This window comes from Triturus cristatus, chromosome 2_2, assembly GCF_964204655.1.
Source record: "Triturus cristatus chromosome 2_2, aTriCri1.1, whole genome shotgun sequence".
NCBI lineage: Eukaryota > Metazoa > Chordata > Amphibia > Caudata > Salamandridae > Triturus > Triturus cristatus.
The window spans coordinates 208,262,408-208,283,819 of record NC_140582.1 but is presented as its reverse complement, the minus strand read 5'-3'; the positions used below and the strand labels follow the sequence as shown (position 1 = coordinate 208,283,819).

The 21,412-nt window shown below is 46.7% G+C and overlaps 1 protein-coding gene across 8 annotated transcripts in view; it reads right to left on the bottom strand.

Annotated features, from left to right (window-relative positions):
- The window catches only part of TMEM150C (transmembrane protein 150C), a 267,221-nt gene that overhangs the window by 108,712 nt on the left and 137,097 nt on the right, over window positions 1–21,412 (bottom strand). For 4 of the 8 annotated variants that reach the window (XM_085641227.1, XM_085641230.1, XM_085641228.1 and 1 more), the window contains one exon: window positions 8,503–8,658. In XM_085641227.1, coding sequence (XP_085497353.1) covers window positions 8,503–8,572 — 70 coding nt within the window. In that variant the 5' untranslated portion in view covers window positions 8,573–8,658. The remainder of the gene's footprint in view (window positions 1–8,502; window positions 8,659–21,412) is intronic. The other 4 variants (XM_085641231.1, XM_085641234.1, XM_085641233.1 and 1 more) reach the window with 1 other exon arrangement.

Sequence of the window (21,412 nt, the reverse complement as noted above, 5' to 3'; positions counted from 1 at the left end):
ATCAAACCCTCACCCCTAGTCAAGCGATCTGGGTTTAATCCCTCATTTTTTTTGCACACTACGCCACCCCAGTTTAGACCCAGCCATATGCAAATCAGTCTTGCCCCTGCCCCTCATGGAAACAGTCTAGCTGGGTCCAAACTGGGGAAGGGGGTACTGAGCAAAAGAACTTTGGATTTAACCCAGATCTCTTGACTGGAGGTGAATGTTTGATTTCTTCAGCAATCCGTCCATCATCTGTCACCGCAGCATGATCCCCAAAGAGTCAATTGAAAAAAAGAGCCCAACTGTCAAATAGTGCTGAGAAGCTAAAGTCGAATAGTGTCTGGGTGCCCAGCTACACATCACAAGTGCCGAGCAGGTCAGTGGCACAGTCCAACGTGCCAGGATCTACCAAGCCAGCTGGGGTTGACGCTTAAATATACATCAATGCTTGGTCAAGTGTAAAGGTCTCAGATCGAGAGTCCTTCCATGCCGGACGCCTTCTCCCTAATCTCGAGTCTCCCTTAAACCTAAATCGGGTTCCCTTCCTGGAATGGCCCAAATCAACCTTCATGTAAATGTTCCACGTGGCAAGCAGTGCTCAAATCTACCTGCTATGCCACTGCCCAGTCCTCACAACCCCGCCCTCCAAAGAGCCAGTGTCATAGTTGCTAGAGAGTGAATATAATGAGAACACTTCTACAGTGCGTCCCTGCGTACCCTTCTCTAGGTGAATCACTAATCAATCAGAGCCTACGTATGTAGCGTTCTTCAGTAGCAGCATCCGCGGTAGGCCCTAAAGCGAGATGCGAAGGATGGAGCAGGCATGCCTGGTTGTGGGCGGGAGGGAGCAGGTGTGCATGCGAAAAGAGGTGGGGTCAAGAGCAACAAAATACGCAAAGTGAGTAAGAGAAAACACATTTGTTATGGGTGGCCATTCGGATAGGTTTGTGCTATATAAATACCGAATACATACATACACACATACAACAGAACACAAGGGGGTTTGGTGTAACTGCAACTACAGAGAGTTGGACAGTTTCCTTGTGGGAGGGGAGTGGGAAATTTAGAAAAGGCATAAAAATGTGGGTGGACAGGCAGTGACCACAGTCACAGCAGAAGGGCACGAAGAGAAAGGGGACGGAACCAGAATGCTTTAATTGCATCTCTCCTAAACGTCTGCAGGAGGGTATTTCCTACAGAGAAAAATATGGGCCTTGTCCAAGCACACTGCCATTGGCTGACAGCCTCACTATCTGGCAGCGGTACAAGGGTAGGATTAACAGCGGAGCCATTAAATGATAATTTCTACTAACCCTGATAATGTAATCTGAGCAGGGCTGGACTGGGAACCCAAAGCAGCTCTGGCAATTTTGTGGGATCGGCCCACAACCCTGGGGGGGGGCAGTTGTCAAGCGCTGCTGCTCAACAAAAGCGTACTCCAGCACTGTTTCACCTCAAAACCGGCCCCCAGTAACAAAACTGACCCTCACAGCTCAAACCACCCACCCCCCCCACCATTCCGGACAAACGCCCGTTGCCCGGTATGGCCAGTCCGGCCCTGAATCCGAGACCACCCGCTCCTTTTCGAAGTGGCTTTCTCCCCTTCTCTCTGACCTTCTCTGTATTAACAACTCTAATTTAAGGTCTAATATGCGTGCATATAAATTTACTTGGTTTTTAGCCCACACCGATTCCTCAGCAAGCTCCTGCCCATCAATGTATATATACCCTCAACAAATATGGAAAGGTGTGAAGCAACAGTAAGACAAACAAGCGTTTACAATACCAGTATTTTTGCCTTTGGGACCTATTTGCTTTGCCAATGGTTTTTTAACTTTAGGCATTATACAGAGTTTGCTGAAGATAATATTGCATTCAACTTGCTTTTAGTCAGTGCAGCAGTTAGACATTGAAAAAAGTGTATGTTACACCTGTAGATTTACACCTATGTTTGGAGTAGTTTTATATATTTTTGAAACTGTGGAAAAAGTTTAGTTCTGAAAAGGGGGAAACAGTTGCAGCTTTGCAGGTGCAAAGACATAAATATCCAAGGCGTACATCTACTCACTTGGTAAATGCTAAGCAAAAGTGCACTTGGTAACTTATGTTTTTTCGTCTCTGAGAAAATATTTCTTTCTGTGAAAAACCTGTTACCACCCCTAGTAAAAGCTCACGTTTCAACCCTAGGAGCATTTTTACGCCAATGAAATATTACACATTCCTAGAGTCACAGTATATGTGAGTAAACACATTTACTATAGTTAACTCACATTTTGTGAATTGTATTTATCAAAAAAAATTATCAAATAAATATTTGTAAAAAAAACTCTGTAAACGTGAATTTACACTCAGAACAGTTATTGAAAGCCGAACTTCGGTGTGCAAATGGCTTTATGAATCAGGTCCAAGTATTTGATGATGTAAGAAAGCTCAGCCACGCAGCATAACGTCAATTAAAACAGACAAACCCGTGGTGCAGACCTCAAGACTGACGATCTGCCGCATTAGTACTTTGGCGGTTGGACCACCATTGGACCGCTGCTCCCGCCAGAGATACACGATCCCTGGCGGTGGTGCAGTACTCTGAAACCCCTAATATGCTGGCAGTGTCGCTGCAGCACCACCAGCATATTAGGAGTTTCCTCACCACCACACATTTCATGGCGGTGGGACCGCCATGAAAAGTGTGCCATGAGGAAACATACCTTGTTGCCTCTGCGCCATGGGGGGCATGCAGGGGGGACATTCACGCCAGTTCCTGCAAGGCATGAACTTGACAGTCGATGCTCTGCAGGAACTGCCTTTGACGCTCTCGTTGTGTAGCCTTTTTCAGGCACCGCTGTGGGACTGCCAAAGAACCACCCCCACAGTAAAAATAAGTTGTACTCTGGCAGGCGGTCTTTAATGGCTTTAGTAGTAACGGAGCGGTGCGGCAGCGTGGCTCAGAGACCGCGAAAGTCATAATAAGGTCCTTATTCTTTTAAAAAGCAAAAGCGCACCCTTTTTTTAATCAAAAACTCATTTTCTGACACTTTGGCATGTCCTGTATTATATACTATTCATAGTGGAACGGTTTGTTGCAATGTAGGAGTTCTTTAATAAGCCAGGTTCACAGCTCCTGTACTGCAGAACTTTTTGTGCTCAATATTGCAGCTCAGATCTTCATTTTGTGGACCCTTCTGTAGATTAAAATGTAATCATCTTTTTGCATATCTACAAAAAATAAATGTGGGTCCATCCTGCCTTAAGTATGTGCCACTTCTTTAAGATGACCGACGTTCATGGTGATGGTGAAGGGGTTAATTTTTCATTTGTTCCCGCCTGGTAGGAGTACTCTGCAGATATGCTGTCTGTCATCCTCTCTGTTGCGATAGCAATACAGCCACTGACTCAAAAGGAATAAATAGTGCAGTGTTCTAGGTGGGCCCTGCTTGTTGTGCACTGGAGATCCCTGTATGGCAATGATATGTTGCACTGCTGCTGTTGTTCTTTTATTGTCACCTCAGCATACGCGCGGATTCTGATTTAGGGGTCAGACACACCTCAAGGCACTATGGGGCTCCACATCGGTTGCCGAGCATCACTTAGAGCTGTTTGTGCCTTGTTCTTGGGTAGTGTTCTCTTGTTCTGGCCATGCCTATGTGTTTACCACCAGCTGCGATCACGAGCACCTTCACAATAGGGGGTTCTGACACCGGCCCACATTGAGCCTGTTCAATGCCTATTGCCCTTCCTCTCCTCCGAGACGCTGCGGTTAGCTTTTCGACATGTCACAGACTGTATTTAGGCACCTGTCTCTAGGTCTCAGATATAGTCCACAGCTTCTTGATACTGGTCTCTGGTCTTTTAACTGGGCATTATCACCACTTTTACATATATTAACGCCACCACCTCTACTCACCAGGTTGGATGGGCGTTTGTACCTAGGGCCACCTGCTAAGGACAGATGATATATTACATCTGACTCTTTGCAGGTGAGTGATACAGAACTACGTTTTTGCTAAATTACGCACTCCACTTGTGCTTCATGTACAAATTGTAGATGTTTATCTCTATAGATATGCAAGAATGTGATTCAACTACGCTGTACCCCACTGGTTTAACTGTGCGGTATGTTTTTTTTGTTTTACCACAGGTTGTACCAGTGCATCTGCTGAACAGCTGGATCACTGGTTTTGTATTACACTCCCACACTTCTGTTTCACCTTTTCATTTTTTGCACACACACACCTTGCAGTAGCTTGTAAGAGATTCTGATGAAAACCATGACACTAGTATAGGTCAATACGGCTGAAACATGTTGATCACTTTCTAGTGCAACTGTCTCTAATATTGGCAGTTACACTACTCACTTATTACTTTTAATCCTAGCACCAGGTAGCATCAAGAAACTATGTTAGGCTTACCTCGTAGCTAGTTTTAATTACAGGTTTTTCACCACCGTTTAGATAGCACTGCACTCCCTCCACTTCACACAACGCTCACATTGGGTTTTATGAATACCCCTACTCTCTGTAAAACATCCCTAAGCTCCTCCCTCGCAGCGAGGGGGTTGAGACCAGGTTTGTGACACGAGGAGGTATCACTATGAGGAGGCCTGACATCTCTGTTGTGTGAGGGAAACCGTCCTTAAAAGGGACTCCCACCATCATAGCATAGTTTCCTCCATTCTTTTCCCCATTAGTACAATCGCTAGTTCGTTCCCGGACCCAAAGGCTCTTTGTGTTTTAGAGTGTGTAGATTGGGGAGAATTCCCTCGCTGTTCCAATAAACCTCCTCAGGCCCCATTTTTAGGTCTCGCCTGAGCCAGCGTAATGGCTTTAATGAACAAGTCCGATCGTAAAGCACCGTAACTGAGGACTACATATGGTTGCCCGCAATCCCAATGGGCGGTCAGGACTGGAATGGGGCACACTTTATGCAAAAGCATAAGAACACATTCAGGCCATTTGTGATTATTTTGCAAGCCATGCCAAGTAAATGGAACTTATTACAGCCAGAGACTACTCAATGTACACCATGCAACCATGACACTACAGATGTCATGTGATCAGCAGCGTAGCAATAACCCATAATACCCAGGGGACAGGCTAATTTGTCATAACCAGGAGCTCATGCTGAAAACTGATCAATGCTGAAGTTGATCTTCGGGGCCAGACTACTAGTTGACCACAAGAGTTTATATTTTTGTTATCCATTTTGATCTGCACTGTGGCACTGGGTTAGTAATAGAATAAATAGTATACAATCATTTAAGCAACATGGCAGTACTGATATTCTATTTTAATGTTATAAATAAAATAAAGATCAATTAAAAAAAGAAAAGACCCTTTTCATTATTGTTCTCAAGACTACTAGCACCGTCCACAATTTGTTGCCACTGTATGTAAAATGTTCTTATGAGACTGCGGAACGGCTTCTTTCATGTGTCATTGATACATGTAGCAATAAGTATGCGAGTGCCAATAATGATTTTATAAAAAATATAATTCATACATTCCTGGGTCTTCATTCTTGGAGCTGTGATAGTATCTTGCTGACCATGCAGTTTTCCAGCACAATTTATTTTGTCTGTGAAATGTGGTGCAAGTGTTGTAGTTCACAATAGGGAAAGACATGCGTATTACCATGTTATCTCCTATTCAGACCTGTGGAACTCGTACCTTCGGAAAACCAAGCCCGGTAGTAATTGTCATTCCCCTGTGGAAATAAAGCATCTTTTTACCAGGTCCATCGCCGTGAGAGCCACAGAGTATGGTTCCATCACCTTTGGTAGGTCTTGCGGGACTCATGAAGGTGGTTTCCAAAGACGTAAGAAGAATCAAGAGCATGGCCTTGCTTCTTACAAAATAATGGTGGTGACAGCATTGGTAACTATTGGTCAAGTTAGCCTCAAGGTTCTAGCATATCGCAAAGACATGAAAGAGACACTGCGTGTTGATTATACGCTAGCATAATCAACACGCAGCATCTCTTCCATGTCTTTTCCAATCCTGAAAACATATGGTGTGCTTTCTGAACAATTCAATGTTGATATGATATTTCATCAAGCACAGAGTCAAAGGCTATATTAAAATCCGCAATGCATACTGCAGTGTCCATTATTTGGATGGTTGGTGGGACTTTTGTGTACCAGTTTCATGGTAATCTGGCCACTGTTGTGCATTCTCAACGTGCTGTAAGCAGTTGTACTTTCTTGCTCTTGTTATCGTTGTATTACAGCACTAAAAATAAATTCTAAATAAAATTGCAAGTGCTGTCCTTCTATTGCAAGTCTTAGACACATCCTGTGCTCATGATGCATCAGGGTGTGGAAATGAGTATTTGTGAGGTTTACAATTGCCAGGTTGTCATCTGCTTAAAGGTAAAGGATGATTTCGGACATTTCAAGATTCTTGTGACCCATGAATAACTATAGGATGAAGTTATCTCGCAAAAAACAATGCCATTTTCATCTGTGACTGCATCTAACAGTTTTAACTGTAGGTTGAAGTATCAGGTCTTGCACACAGGACAGAACCATAACTGGCTCAATAATGAACTATCCTGGACCTTAAAAGTAATGGGCACTTTACCAAATTTGTCAAATGGGGAACCTACAAAGAATTCAGGCATTCCCCAAAAAGATCTCGTATAAATTACACTCTGGTCAGTGCTTAATTTATAAAAGAAAATAATATTTTCTTAGTAGCCCGCAGCTGCTGGCCGCCAGAGTAGAAGGCTACCGAGGCTGCCTAGTTTTGATTCTATCTTTTATCACTTTCTTCCACCAACCTACCTTTCATGTCTTCTTCTCACTCTGTGGGCTCTTTTTCATCCTTGTTTTCTTGCTCAGTCACTGATTTCTACTATTTCTTCTCCTCCCTTTGGTGCCTCTCTTGCGCCCTCTTTCGTGTTCAAACGTCTAAGAATTAAAAGTAAGTTCCAGTCTCCAGAAATGGTCATTCTTGCATCCATGGACACAATTTAAGCTCCAATGCTGCAGGTCAAGTTGGATGCCAGCTGATGATTCGTTTGCACGAAAGAATCTCCCAACTCAAGTTCTGGCCCATATGGGCATTCTCTTCCACTGGAATAAACAGGTATAATTCAAAGTTTCATGGCTAAATAAATTTGTTCTGAAACTAAAGTAAATTTCCCTGTGAAGGACCGCACTTGAGGTAAGACAGTGCAAGTTTCTGGAACAATTTACCAGTATAGCCCAGGCTGGAAGCATACCTAAACTTTTGGAAAAAAAATATAAAATTATCCTCTTTAATCTCCGACTCAGCCCTTGTGATTACTTCTCTATATGTTGCCCTATTTTTTTTGTTACCAAATTTGGTAAACACTGTAAGATCTTAATTAAGGTTTTAGAGCAATGGATATAAATAAACAGCACTACACTAGATGTCTAAAGGCACATCAACATTCAACATGACCGCAAGTGATCTTGACAAACGGAGGGTTGGAACACTTATTAACCAGCGCAGACCATTTTCCAAACAAATAATGACTCAGGATTTACATTTTCTTTAAATCAGACATAGAATGCAGCACGTAGAACATCAACCAATCTACCAAGAGCCAGAAAGCACTTTTTGAAAGTATAAATTCAAGGCAATTAATTTATTTTCCAAGGATAAGTTCAATCTTTGTCAATTGGATTGCTATCAAATTCAGCCTGGAGACTATTTACTTGGACTGTAAGTATTGTGGGAGGAAAACATCACATTTTCATGAAGAATGCCCCCCCCCCCCATTCAACTGTAATTAGTTCCAGATTCTAGAATTTTCTGAAACATCTCCCTAATAGGCACTCATTTTGAGGTAGCTGAAAATTGCCTGAGGAGATACAAGGTCCAGAATGGAAGGCTCTGGATAGGACAATAACATGTGGACTCAGCTTTACTGGGTCAAAAGTAGGTTTTTAGGATTGTGTTTCTGCACCTGGAAAAGACAGGTCCTGCGTCCCAGCACCTGGTATTTCTGGGTGCAGGAACGTCATACATTTCAGAATCACGCAGATCAGTGTCTCCAAGGTGAAACCACAAAACTTAATGAGGGCCATGGTGTTTCATGAATATGATTAAGGAGTGAATATCTCCTGGCATAGGTAGGTCAGGAGTAGAGCGGAGCAGGCTTTTATCCCTCGAGGATATTGTTTATTAGCTCCACTATAATTAGGGGTGGAAGATGCATTCAGCGGGGGAACTGGGGCTGGCATACCTGTGCAGTGAAAGTACTTTCCAAAGGTTGATTGGTCATCTCAATTGCTTGTTGCTATAATTAAACTGGTACTAATAAAGTGACTTCTCTGCTCAGACAGCGTTGCAATGTGCAAAATGGCAAAATAATGAAGTAACAGTATAGTGCTGCATGATGCCATATAATTTACCTTTTTTTGCTGCATAACTTAGTCAACACTACCGCATAAATTGTCCCTTCCATTTTGCGTAATTTCAGTGCCCCCGAAAACAGCTTTATTTTACAGAGCAAACTCAGGACATAAACGGCGAGGACAAAAATAATACAAACCAAAATCCATACACTTGTTGTGTCCGACCGGAGAGCCCAGGTATCTGCTGACTATCTCGTCGTCCGGCATCCTGCCCCACCGGTGTCACTCGCTGGAAAGATCAATTCTTCTCCTCGAGCCTCAAATAAGTCCTACTGGACGGCAGGAATCCTCACCTTGAAGAGTGAAAAAAGAATTTACGTCATACAGAGCAGGGATATATACAGCTTGGCACATACTGCTACAATGCCTGGTGAATAGACGCAAGCTTCTAACTGCGGATTAATCGATAATCTCAGTCAACGCAAACATTGATTCCCAGAATTATTTCCATCCAATATGGCTCTAAGCACTGCCGGAAATTACTCAAGAGCCCCTGGGACTGAGTTCATTAATTCTGTCCTGGGTAATGCAGATTGCTGACAGGGATCTTTTTTCAGCAATCTCTCTACTACCTAGGGAGAGCTTTGCTAAAATGAAACATAATGCAATAAAAAGTGGTCATGCTCTGGTTCAACATGTACATGGAATATGTTCCTATGTTGCCAAAAAAAGCGAGAGTGGCACTGGTTTACATCTGTTGTCACAGTAAAGTGATGACGTGATAGTGAAATGCCATTGGGAAATCATGGCGATCACGCTGCTTGGAAGCAAATGGCCACATCAGGTCAAACCACTCTATTTTTTTTTTTTTTTTTTAAATGTATGCCAGCAATGTTCTTGTAAATCCAACTTGAGATCCAATCCCTCCCACCACACTGCTCTACTGGCGTGTTCCATTATTGTAAATGAAAACTTCAAGTTACAATACATAGAAAGAGCTTTGAAAGTTGTCCTTTAGACTCGCATCACATCCTTAAGAAAGTCCTTGATTGTTAAATTCTTGAGCGTTTTAGCCACAAACTTAATATGTTCAAAATCTCCCCTGCAAAACAGAAGCCCAATTAGAGAACACAATTACAAACTCCACCATTAGAAAAGTTCTCAAACAACATTCTTCTTCTGTATGATCTCATGCCAGGCTCAGCAAAGCGAACTCCAAAAAGTCCCAAGTGACCTCTGCATAAGTGATAAGCACTATTATCAACTGCTATTAAGGTCAATTCACAAAGATACTGCAGCAGAAAAGAAATACACGATTAAGGAAAACACCTAGCTCACAGACATCCTCAGTCTGCAAAATAAAATGCAGGTCAAAATCAGGCTTCAGAAAAACCTACTACCACAGAGAATAACAAAAGTTGCAAAACTACTGTACCAGAATTCCCCAAGAGCAATTTATATTTTCTATCACACAGACAAACCCATGTACTATGCTTCTATACTTTACGGGAAAAAATATATATATTCGTTCTAGAATCCAGGATGCAATCAACTTCGTACAAAAACTTTTCAACAGTCTTTTAAAACCTTTTCCTAACCAGCTTAAAGTCTGCTCCCACCAACCTAAGTGACTACTATTAATTGTTTGACAAATTTACAAAAGAGGACATGCAGCTAAAGGAACACTCTTCCACAATAATGTCTGAGACTTACACTAACAGAAGAATACCACCAACAATTCACCCAGTTAACAACCAAGATTCTGTAGACAGTATCACACCCTGCATCGGCATTATTAACAATCACTTTAGGGAATGCTCAAAACAATTAAAAGCTCCTCCCCTTCGATCTGCTTTCCAACCTCAAAGGTAGTACTGGACAGTAGGGACGATACACCCAAAACAGCCAATAAAATACTACTATTTGTTATGAATGTACTTAAACCCCAACCAGTCCTACTACATGGTATCAGCAGGCACAGACTACAGTCTTCCATGTTTTAACTGCTGCTTTCTCAAGGTCATAAAAGTTATAAAATCTGCAGTTCCTTCTTCCAGGCTCCTTCCAGATCTCTTGTTGAATCATGTGGCTCTAGCCTTCTCTCTCTCTCTTTTTTTTTTATAACAAATTTTATTTGGTCATTCTACATTGTAGTGGGCGTAGGCCCCTACAAGGATCTGTGTGAAAAGAAGGATAATATTTGCATCGGTAACCATTTTTATACTGACTGACAATACCTGCCAAACATGCAGGTGAAACAATAATACAACCATTATGCAGACAGTTGTTAACCTCAATAATGCAGCACCACATGATTCCTTCTCTCTTTTAATACATAAAAAAAATGCCTATTAGTCCTTGATTTGTAAAATGGTACGTGCTGGGGTCCGAAGCTTTTATCAGAAACCCACTGCTGGCGCAGTGGTGCTGCCGACTACTGAGGCTATCGGATTCCACCTCATGCCTTTCTCATCCTCCACCAAACTATCTCTACCCTTTTATCTCACTTGTGCGTGTTCTTTTCCACCTCTGCTTTTTACCTTAGTTACTATTTTCCTTTCTTTCTCTTCCTTGTTCTGCCCTACTTTGCTGCTTTTGTCTCCATAATTCTGGGTCAAAGTTTGATGATGAAAAATAAGTTGCGGTGCCCAAAAACCAGAGCTGTTGGGCCCCACCTCCAAACACCGGCTCAAATCAAGCACATGATTGAGTCACTGAAAATTGTGACCAAGTTTAGCATTCCAAAGTCAAAAACACTTCTTTATCACTGTGCATTGCTGGAAACCAGAACTGTTCAGAACTACTTAAGTAAGGCCTCCTTTCCATTCAATGTATTGACCTTAACAGAAAACATACGTAGGCTCCTGAACTACAACGATTCTGACTCAACATCTCTCTAATAATCGACCCACCTTTAACAATCAAACCTGCTTAAAAGTCAGGACCAATCGACCTGTTTGAAGGGAAAATTCTGGGAGCAAGTTTGGACTCCGTACTGACGGTGAATGTCAAATAAAAGTTGCAAGGTTGAAACTAACTCAATGCCACGTGCACCTGCTGTTATCATCATTTCTTACAGAACCTGTATGTGTTCATGCTTGGGAGACAAAACGAAAAAGAACACTGCACTGTAGCCATTAAGCCTACTGTAGAGGGTGACACTGGACTTTATAGGCCCGCTCCAGAGTTACAGGCCCCAGTCGAAGGTCTACAACAAGAGTGCAGGACTTTAACGGCCACTACAGTGGGCTACGAGGCTACTAGAACATTCCAGCCCATGTAGGCTGAATGTTCTCATTGAAACCAAGGCCCTCCCTGCAGCGCCGAAGCCTCCCGGGCTTTGTTTCACACCGAGAGGATTTAACAATTACTGCCCACGCGCACAATACGCACAGCGGGATCCCCGGGTTCTGCCTGGGCTCTGTTATTCTACGGCGGAGCCGAGGGAGACGCAGGAGCGGAGGAGAATTCTTCAAGCCCCTCCTTCCAGGCGCCAAAGCTGCGGGAGAAGGGGAAAACTCATCGTTTTCTCTCTTTCGCTGCCTCTCACTCCCCTGCGGAATCCATATCTCCTGGAAAGGCAGGAGAGGGGGAGTTATAGAGGGCGTGGATCAGAGCACTGAAATGTTGACAGCAATGTAATGACTACGGTCTACTTGTTGGGAGTTTGCACTGAACACACACCCCTACATCCGCAGGCCAGGCGTGGCCTGCGGGGGAGCCAATAAAGGGAAGCTCCCCTCCCCGCCGTATAGGCCTGGTGCTCCCTGTTCCCCCCCCCCCCTCTCGAATCCCAATCACCCAGGGCAGTTCGGTGGTCGGGACACTGGCGACGAAGGTGGGATACGGTCCCACACCTGATCGACCCGACAACGGTGAAGGGAAGAGTGCGTGGCGGTGCCGGTGAGATCCGCGAATCGGAACACCAACCGGAACGCGAGCGGGACCACAGGATCCGGGTAGCAGGACCCCGGTAAGCAGCAGAGTAACCAGAAGCTACGTGCGAAGCACGGAGGGGGAAGCGGAGCCGCGGCGCGTAACGAGGCCTACATGCGGAGAAGCCCTGCACGCATGCGCAGCAACGAGCGGCCCACCCAACACGTGGGAGCAACGGGAGAGGGCGCACCCGCGGGGGGGGGGGGAAAGGAGAAATAAACAGCGCGCAAAGCCGGTGCCTCCAGGAAAGCCACAAACAAAGCACTGGATTAACACCGCTCACTACCGGTGTCTACAGAGAAGCAAACAAGCATTGGCCACCACAAGTTGTTGTGTACCAAAGGAGAAACAGCACAGGCAAGCGCAGTCAAGTGGAAAAAGGGGCAGAGCGGCTCCAGCTTAAGGCCACAGAGGAGTAGGGAATCAAGGGGAACAACAGCATAACAACCCAAGGGGCATAAGAGGAAGGTGCCGGAATTACTCAGGAACAGGCAGAGCCATGGCTGACGACGAACCTGCAACAGGGGCATGCATCCCATACCAGCATGCCGCGTCTGGAGTCCTACCTCCTTTCAGTGAGGTCGAAGATCCGTCAACGGCGTCTCCCAGGTGGAAGCTCTGGCTGGAGCGCCTGAAAATTTATTTTGTGGCATCCAGGGAAACCGATGGGGCAATCAAGAGATCGTTGCTACTCCACTATGCAGGCGATGAAATCTTCAAATTATTCAAGCACCTCCCCAATACTGGCAGGGTGGACGACTATGACGCGGCTGTCCAGGCCATCAATGGCTATTTTGACCCACAGCTGAACTTGGATTTCGAGGTATTCAAACTGGGGCAGGCAAGACAGAGGGAAGGAGAATCCATGGACCGTTTCTACGCCTGGGTGAGGGAACTCGCAAGCACGTGCACCAACGAAGACCAACCCAAAGCCATAAGAAGGCAGATCATCCAAGGCTGTAGGGACAAGACGCTACGGGGTTTGATCTTGAGGAAGCCCGGCATCTCGCTGGAGGACATACTAATCTTAGCCCGGTCGCACGACCTGTCGGCAGTGAGGGCCACCGCCATGGACCAAGCCCTGAACAAGCATGCAGGAAAAAACGACAATGTAAAGGTGGAAAAGGTGGACGCGGTGAAAACGATGCCGAAGAATAGGTACCACATGGACGCCCGGAAGGAGGGCTCCCGGTCAAAATGCGGATACTGCGGTTATGAACCACATGCCGCCAAAGATTGCCCTGCACAAGGGAAAACATGCACGAACTGTGGGGTCCCAAACCATTTTGCGTCCGTCTGCCGACGGCGCAGCCACACGAAAGGGCATAAAAACCACAAATCACTGCCGAAATCGGTGCGACAGCTGTCTCTCGACGACCCGACACCCCCGGAAGGAGCCCAGGGTGCTTAAGTAAATGTAAATGTTGTAGACTTGTAAAGCGCACAGCTGCCCCAGCAACGGGGCGTCCCGGCGCTGTAGACCGCTGGGGAACCCGTCCTGGCTATCCCTGTGAGATGGTCCCTTTCTGGGTATCTCCAAGGTGAAACCAGGCATCCCCGGCGTCTGTGGGGGGCCGTTGTAGAGATGAGGCAAGCTTAATGCCCAGAGTTGCCGAGTGTGTTCCTGGTTAGAGTAGGTACCGAGGCGAGAATTATCGAGTCCGTTTTGACCCTGGTCCACGACCCTGCCGCGTCGGGAATTGAACCCTGGTCCCTGGCCGATTCTCTGCTTACGGGTCTGCCGCCTCTAACTAGTGAGCCACACCTCTCCACTAAGGTATCTACCGACGGTGGAGGAGTACTCTGACTCCGAAGACGAAGAAGTACACATCATCTTTTTTGCGCGGGAACTAAAACGCAGGAGGCGACCACAGCCCACGTGCGTCGTCCAACTAGGAGGGAACGAAGTGAAGGCTATAATTGACACCGGGGCCACCGTAAATGTCATGGGAATACAGCAATTCAATCTACTACGACCCAGGCCACAGCTCCTACCCTCCAGGACTCGGATTTTTGCGTATGGGGGCCACACCCCTCTCCCCCTAAAAGGGAAGATGATAGCACCTATCAAAGCTGACGGGGTGGAGGTAACAGCAACAATCCACATCATCGACCGGGAGGCAGAGACACTATTGAGTAGCCACACGGCAGAAGATCTAAAGCTGGTAGCTTTTGCACATCAGGTCCGAAAACACCAAGTGGATGAACTGTTGGCTCAATTTCCGGAACTTTTCAAGGGCCTGGGGTGCATCAAGTGTGACCTGATACGGTTGCACATCGACAAGAAGTGGTCTATCGACCGGGATCAAAGAACCCAGCGGACTTCCTATCCGCCATCCACCAAGCCCAGACCAAACTGGGATGGATGAAGAAGGCGATGAATACGCCCAATGGGTTGCCCTCACCGCATGCCCACAGAATGTGACGCTGGACGACAACAAGGAGGGGGTGGAGACAGACTCGGTGTACATGAAAACAATGAGAGCGGTTCAAGAAGGTTCATGGGCTGGATACCTGCACCAGGCAAATTCGTGGGCTCCAGAAGACAAAGAAGCACTCACTCAGATGTGGCGCATCCGGCACGAACTAAGCGCCACGGAAGACGGCATCCTTCTGCGGGGCTCGCGACTGGTCATCCCGTCGGCCCTGAGACAGCGGGCGATTCAACTCGCACACGGGGGACACCAAGGGATCACCAAGCTGAAGGCTAGAATCCGAGAGAAGATGTGGTTCCCCGAGCTGGAACGGATGGCGGAGGAACATGTCCGGGGCTGTCTAGCCTGCCAGCTCACGGGTGAGCCGGACCGACCCCAGCCCGTCATAACGGAGGACGCCTGCCTAACACCCCGGGAAAAAGTAAGTGTGGACTTTGGGAGTTTCCCCGGGGAGGGCCACACTCTAGTTGTGGTGGACGCACACTCCAAATACCCCATAGTAGAAAAAGTACCATCCACGGCCTTCGGACAGGTAGGACCCGTCCTGGAGAAGATATTCTCCATGTTTGGATACCCCAAGGAACTCCGCAGCGATAATGGACCACCATTCCAGGGCACTGAGTTTGCCACATACCTCAGCCAGAGAGGGATTCGGCACAGACGCATTACACCCCAATGGCCCCAAGCTAACGGGGATGTTGAATGATTTATGCGTACACTAAATAAGACATTCCGCATAGCCATGGTGGAGCAGGCTGACCCGGAGCATCGTCTCCATGAATTTCTGAGGGAGTATAGGAGCACCCCACATTGCACCACCCAAAGGAGCCCGTGGAGTCTCATGTTTCAAGGGACCCGGAGGGATCTCCTCCCCAGCAGCCCAGAGTGGACCCCTGCGCCAGCCGACCCGGAAGGGGCACAAGAGAGACGGGAGCAAGGCAATCGACGGGCCAGTCATCATCGGAGGGCCACGTCAAAGATACCTACGCCTGGAACACAAGTGATCATAAGGAATAGACGGCCTGGGGGCAAGTTCCAAACCCGTTTCGAACCTGGCCTCTGGACCATCGAGGCCACCAAGGGAACTATGGTCACCGCCCGGAAGGGAGAAGAAACAGTAACGAGAAATGCCTCCTGGTTCAGGGCGGTCCCTTCGGTAGAGGGCGGGGATGACACCGAGGGAGACCTGTTGCAAGAAGGGCTCGAGGATAATAACGAAGAGACGGCCACTGAGGAAGCCACCCGGGGAGAGGCTGGGGCATCGCCCACGCCAGCTGCAGCTCCTGGTAGCCCTCGGACCCCAATTCCGAGCGGAGGACCCCGCTCGGGGAGGTATGGGTTGAGGCCGAACCCCCAGCCCAGCCAGAGACTGAGGGACTTTGCATGCCTGCTGAGACCCAGCCGACGATGCCCTGGGAGAACGCAAGTATCCAAAGACTGTGAAAATTAATGGTCATGTAAAATATGTTGTCATGTACCTTTTGTGACGCTGTTTGGGGGGAGAACAAAAAGAACCCCAAAGTTTGGTAGGGATGTAATGACTATGGTCTAGTTGTTGGGAGTTTGCACTGAACACACATCCCTACATCTGCAGGCCAGGCGTGGCCTGCGGGGGAGCCAATAAAGGGAAGCGGCCCGCTCGGGGGCAGGACTTCCGACCAAGACACGTTGTGGTGCGGACTGTTTTCTCCCCTCCCCGCCGTATAGGCCTGGTGCTCCCTGTTCCCCCCCCTCTCGAATCCCAATCACCCAGGGCAGTTCGGTGGTCAGGACAAGCAACAGGTCTATATACCAGCGTTTACTGCCCAGTGTTGCTCCGCAATCTTCAGTGGTCTCAAGTTTTAATATAGAATAACAAGCAATTGCAATGCAATAGGTCGCGCATTTACAAGAGTTTGAGCTATCGGCAATGCAATAGCTTAAACGCTCACCAATGCAAGACCTATAGCATTGCAAATATTTGTTTGTTTAGTAGCGCCCATGAGGTGCCTTCACATTCATGGAGGCCGCACCCCTTTCTAAAGCAGCGTCTAAAGAAAGGGGTGTGGCCGACATTAAAGTGAAACCGCTGCATGGGGCACATTGACAAAAAAACATCTGTTTGTCAAATTCCCAAATGTTTAATTTTTTTTGTAAAAGCGCCCATGCCACGCTTTCACTTTAATAGGGGCCACACACCGTTATTTAGATGCAGCTTGTCTAAAGGGGCGCGGCCTCCATGAATGTGAAAGCGCAGCACGGGCGCTAGTAAACAAAAAAATAAAAATAATAAGTAAGCACGGCTGCTATACTTAAGTGGACCACGCTGCTAAAATAAATATAAAGACACAAGGCCGCTATATTTAAAGCGGACCGCCATTAGTAAATAAAATAAAAGCGGGCGGCATGCTGTGATGTAATTGGTGGAATAGGTGCAAATCATTAAACAAAATAGCGCTCACAGCCACGATAAAGCAGACCGCGTAACAAGACAAGTAAAAGGTCCAGTCGTTATGGGAGGTAACAAATGCAGACTAGGCCCTACCATGGAGGGCCTAACAAGCTTAATAACGACTCGGAAGCCAGCGTTTAGGAAGGACAATGACACATGCCAATTAAAAATATGGGCAGAGAGTGGGCGAGTCTTCAAGGTCAAAATCCAATACTGCATGCCTCGCAGCAGTACATGCGCTGCCCAGGCTCGACCTAAAGAACTTGGAAACAGTGCCCAGTTCTAGTCTCTTATCAGGCATCAAGTTATTGCTTTATTTAACACATTCCACTAGGTTATGGACTCTATAAAGTTAGGATCATCTTTAACAAGCATTGACATAGCCAATAGGTCTCGCCTTTGGGATCTTATAAGTGTTTAGCCAGAGCTATTGGATTTGCCAATGTCTTTTAGCTGTGTTGTAGAGCAGTGTGGCTGTTGTGGAGCATGTTGAAAAGTTATAATAAAAATGTGTTATAAGCATTACTGTTACCTTATATATAACCAAGAAGACATTATGTACAACTGAACAACCCTATTAAAAAAATATTTACCATAAAAAATATATCTGGCAGTGTTCGGGGACCTTATATCCATGGCATTACGCAAGAAAGATATTTGGGAGCCATTCATGAACTGGCTTAGGGAAAAAAACTGGTAACGCCAGACGCTTCCGCGTCAGCCACAGAATCACTAACTCAAACCCATTCGTCGACCTGTTATACACCTCCATCTGCACGAAACCTTTGCAGGTGCTGTACATCCAAATTTGTCACACTCTTGCGCCATAAGATAACATTGTATGCTTGTATATGATAATATAATGCCCGACAAGGTTCATACGGTCTTAGAGATTATCCCAAAACATTGTAATTATGTTAAATTCCAATCCTCGTAAAAAGGCTCAAGGGGTTATGCGCTGACTGCAAAGAGTTGCGTGTTACATCCACGGCCTAAATATGAATCTTTGCATGTTGCAACTCAATATTTCATTCTTCTATAACTGATCGCATACATGACATTGAGTTAGTAGGGAGAAATACACATATTCAGTTGCACAAATACTTGTTATTTTGGTTTGTGATGCAAATGATTATTATTCGGGAAATGATTATTATTAGGGTAATGACGCCATAAATGAACATATCAGACGTACAAAAGCAGCTGCAGAATGTAAGCTCCTGTCTTTCAATGTAACTCTTCGGCAGCTTTTGAAGCAAAAAAAAGAGACTGTATCTTCGTTCCAGTAATGAGCGATCAAGACTGACTGCATGGTGCGATTACACAGCTGGGCTTCCTTTGACATTCAACACCGTTTACCAGCTAGGATTTAACTGGAACCAACCATTTGCAATATCGCGGCACTCGGACTTTAGCTTTAAACATTTTAAGCTAAACTGTGCGTGCCGCGATTGCTTCAAAAGTAAAGAAACAGAAAAAAAATGTTTTTAGGTCTCGCCTGAGCCAGCGCTTTAGCGCTGCTCTGGCGAGAGCTATAGAGAGCGATATTTGGAAGTGCAAACTAGTGCTTTTGAGGTCACCAACTACAGTGCATGTGCGCCGGGCGCACGCACCAGTTGTCAGCCTGCTAATCACTTTCGCGGCCGCTTTGATGTTCTCAGTGAGCAGCGCGGCCACTGAGAACATCAAAGCGGCCGCGATAGTGCTCACCATATGCCAGGCTTCCCTGTAAATAAGCCCCCGAGTTTTCAGGCTGTGCCACTAACGCACTGTGAGTCTGAGCACATTACCTTCCGGTAATTTCCCAGCCTCCGAGCACCGCTTTGCTTGCCAAGGATATGTGATCTTACAAAACGTGTGGAGTTCTAGCAACAAGTCCAGCATGTAAAACGGGGCATAACTGGTGAACCCAGATGCACCAAAAGGCCGCTAACCTTCAGGCCTCTATCTTTCGGTGCCACTGCACCACCTGCACCAATGGATGCTCGCCCCTGCAAGGGTGAAACTGTCCCGATAGTGCCAGTTGTTTATACTTTTCTAATTGAAACCGGTAATTATAGCTGTTGGCCCTTTCCCTTGCTGAACTTCCCGCTACTTAAGAGATTCCGCAATGCGCCCCACATTAAAGGGGGTGTTGGTTAACACTTAAGGATGCTTCAAGTGTTCCCCCTTAATGTGCTAGAGCCCCACTCGTTTTGTAAGCTCACGTATCATTTGGCAGGCAAAGAGGCACTCGAAGGCTGGGAAATTACCGGAAGACAATGTACTCAGGCTCACAGAGCGTTAGTGGCTCAGCCGGGATTGATTGCATTTTCTGCACGCCTGGTACAACAGGTCTGATTTTGTATAGGGGAACTATTTCTGAAACATAAAAAAGACCAACCCTCCAACAACAGCTCTCTCAGTTAAAAAATATGAAACACCCAATTATTCGTTGCAGAACGTATTGCACGATTTGACCCCCGCCCTCCAGTTGCGTTTTTGGTAGGGCCGAGCGTTAGTTTCTCTTCATTTCACTTGGTTGGTAGGTGGGTGGTGGTGTGATCTTGCCTTGAACTCACCCACCAGGACGCGTTGCAGCTGCGCCCGCAGATGGTGTCAGGTTTTACAGAGTTAAATGAGGCCCATAAAACTGCTTCATTCGGAGGAAATGAGCTAGAAATCACAGCATTAGGAATACAGCCTCCCTCACCCCACACACACAAATCTGTGAGTTCACACTGTGCTGGTAGGAGTGAGGGGCTCAGTGTGGCTTTGGGGAGCTAGATTTTGCAAATCCACCTCAAGGTGCTGGGCAGGGGAGGGGGAAGTGCCCTCGGCTGACCTGACCTCCCTGTAACACTGGAAACCACTGAGCCGGCGGGTGGCACATGTTTGAAAGGTTCTTTCCTGTCCTGGGGGGGTGAGGTCAAAGGTTGGACACAAGCCCAAGCACCGCAAATCTGAGCGGCCCAAAAAGGGCACCCCACCGTGCCGCCCCCACGCTATCTCAGCATGACCCGAGAATGGTGCCTAATATTGTGCTTCCTGCCACATGGCCTGTGCTTCAAAGCGCTGTATGTCACGGAGGGGGAAGTGCCCTCGGAGACCGCAGAAATGTCAAAAGGCAGAGTTGATATTGCGCAAACGCGAGCACGGAGTGACAGTTCGCCCAAGTGTCCGTAGTCCTTGGTGGGAATTCAAGTTGACAGTTGCCACTCGTTATATTGGATGCATTTCAACAAATGAGTTTTTGCACACAGCAAAGAAGAACAAGCATTTGCAATGCAGTAGGTCTCGCATTTACGCGAGTTTGAGCTATTGACATTGCAAATAATGCCTATTGGCATTGTCATTTACAATGCAAATAGCTTTATCTCGTGTAACTGCGAGACTTATTGCATTGCAAATGCTTGTTATTTCTTTACTTTTGAAACAATCCCGCCTCAGCGTGGGACAATCTGGGCACTTAAGGGAGAGGGGAGGTAATGGTCAACCGGCACAATGGGCTTAAGAATAGAGCCTGTACCGCACAATAGCAAGTCACCAGAGCCCCCTTCCCCAGTGTCCAAGATCACACACACTCGCGTACACAGCAGGAGTGCACCCGGAAATGCCAACCAAGCCTTTTGTCGCGGCCCATCCTACCGGGAAGCAGTGTGACGAGCTAAGCTCCAGTCCCACTCCACAGATAGTGACTGCAATGTGACGCGAGTCACAAAAACAACATTCTCCTAACACCGCACGACAAGCTGTACTGGTGGCGAAGAGTACAGCAGTGCTCAAGGATACGGCGGTAGAGGGGGAAAGGCGGCAGCGGCAGTCGCACCTCCAGACCTCACCCGATGAGTAGATGGTGGAGGAGGGGCAAAGGCAGTAGTGGTAGTCCGCGCGGCCGCTAAAGTCAAAGCGGACCGTGCTGTAAATAAAATATTTAAGTAAGCGCACAAGTTTATTGCACTGCGCACAACAACAGGGGGGGGCACCGACAACGGGGAGGGAGGGGGGGAGAGAACTTTGAAGGGACAGACAACGAGAGGGAGGGAAGGCAGGACAGCAGTGCAGTGACCGTGCAGCATGGTTGAAGGTAAATTAAAACAAAAGAGCTATAACGTGATCAATGCTGATCACGTCGTAGAGCTTTTTTTCCACTTTCAATCATGCTGAAGCTTCCCATTGTTAGGCCACTTAATGAACGGTTTAGCTCTCTGACTCCCAAGACCTTTTGTTAATACAAAAAGAGAGGACGAGGACTCAGATTATTTCAGTCTCAGCCAACATAATGTTCAGTCACTTTTTTGTCTGCTTGCGATAAACTCTAGATAT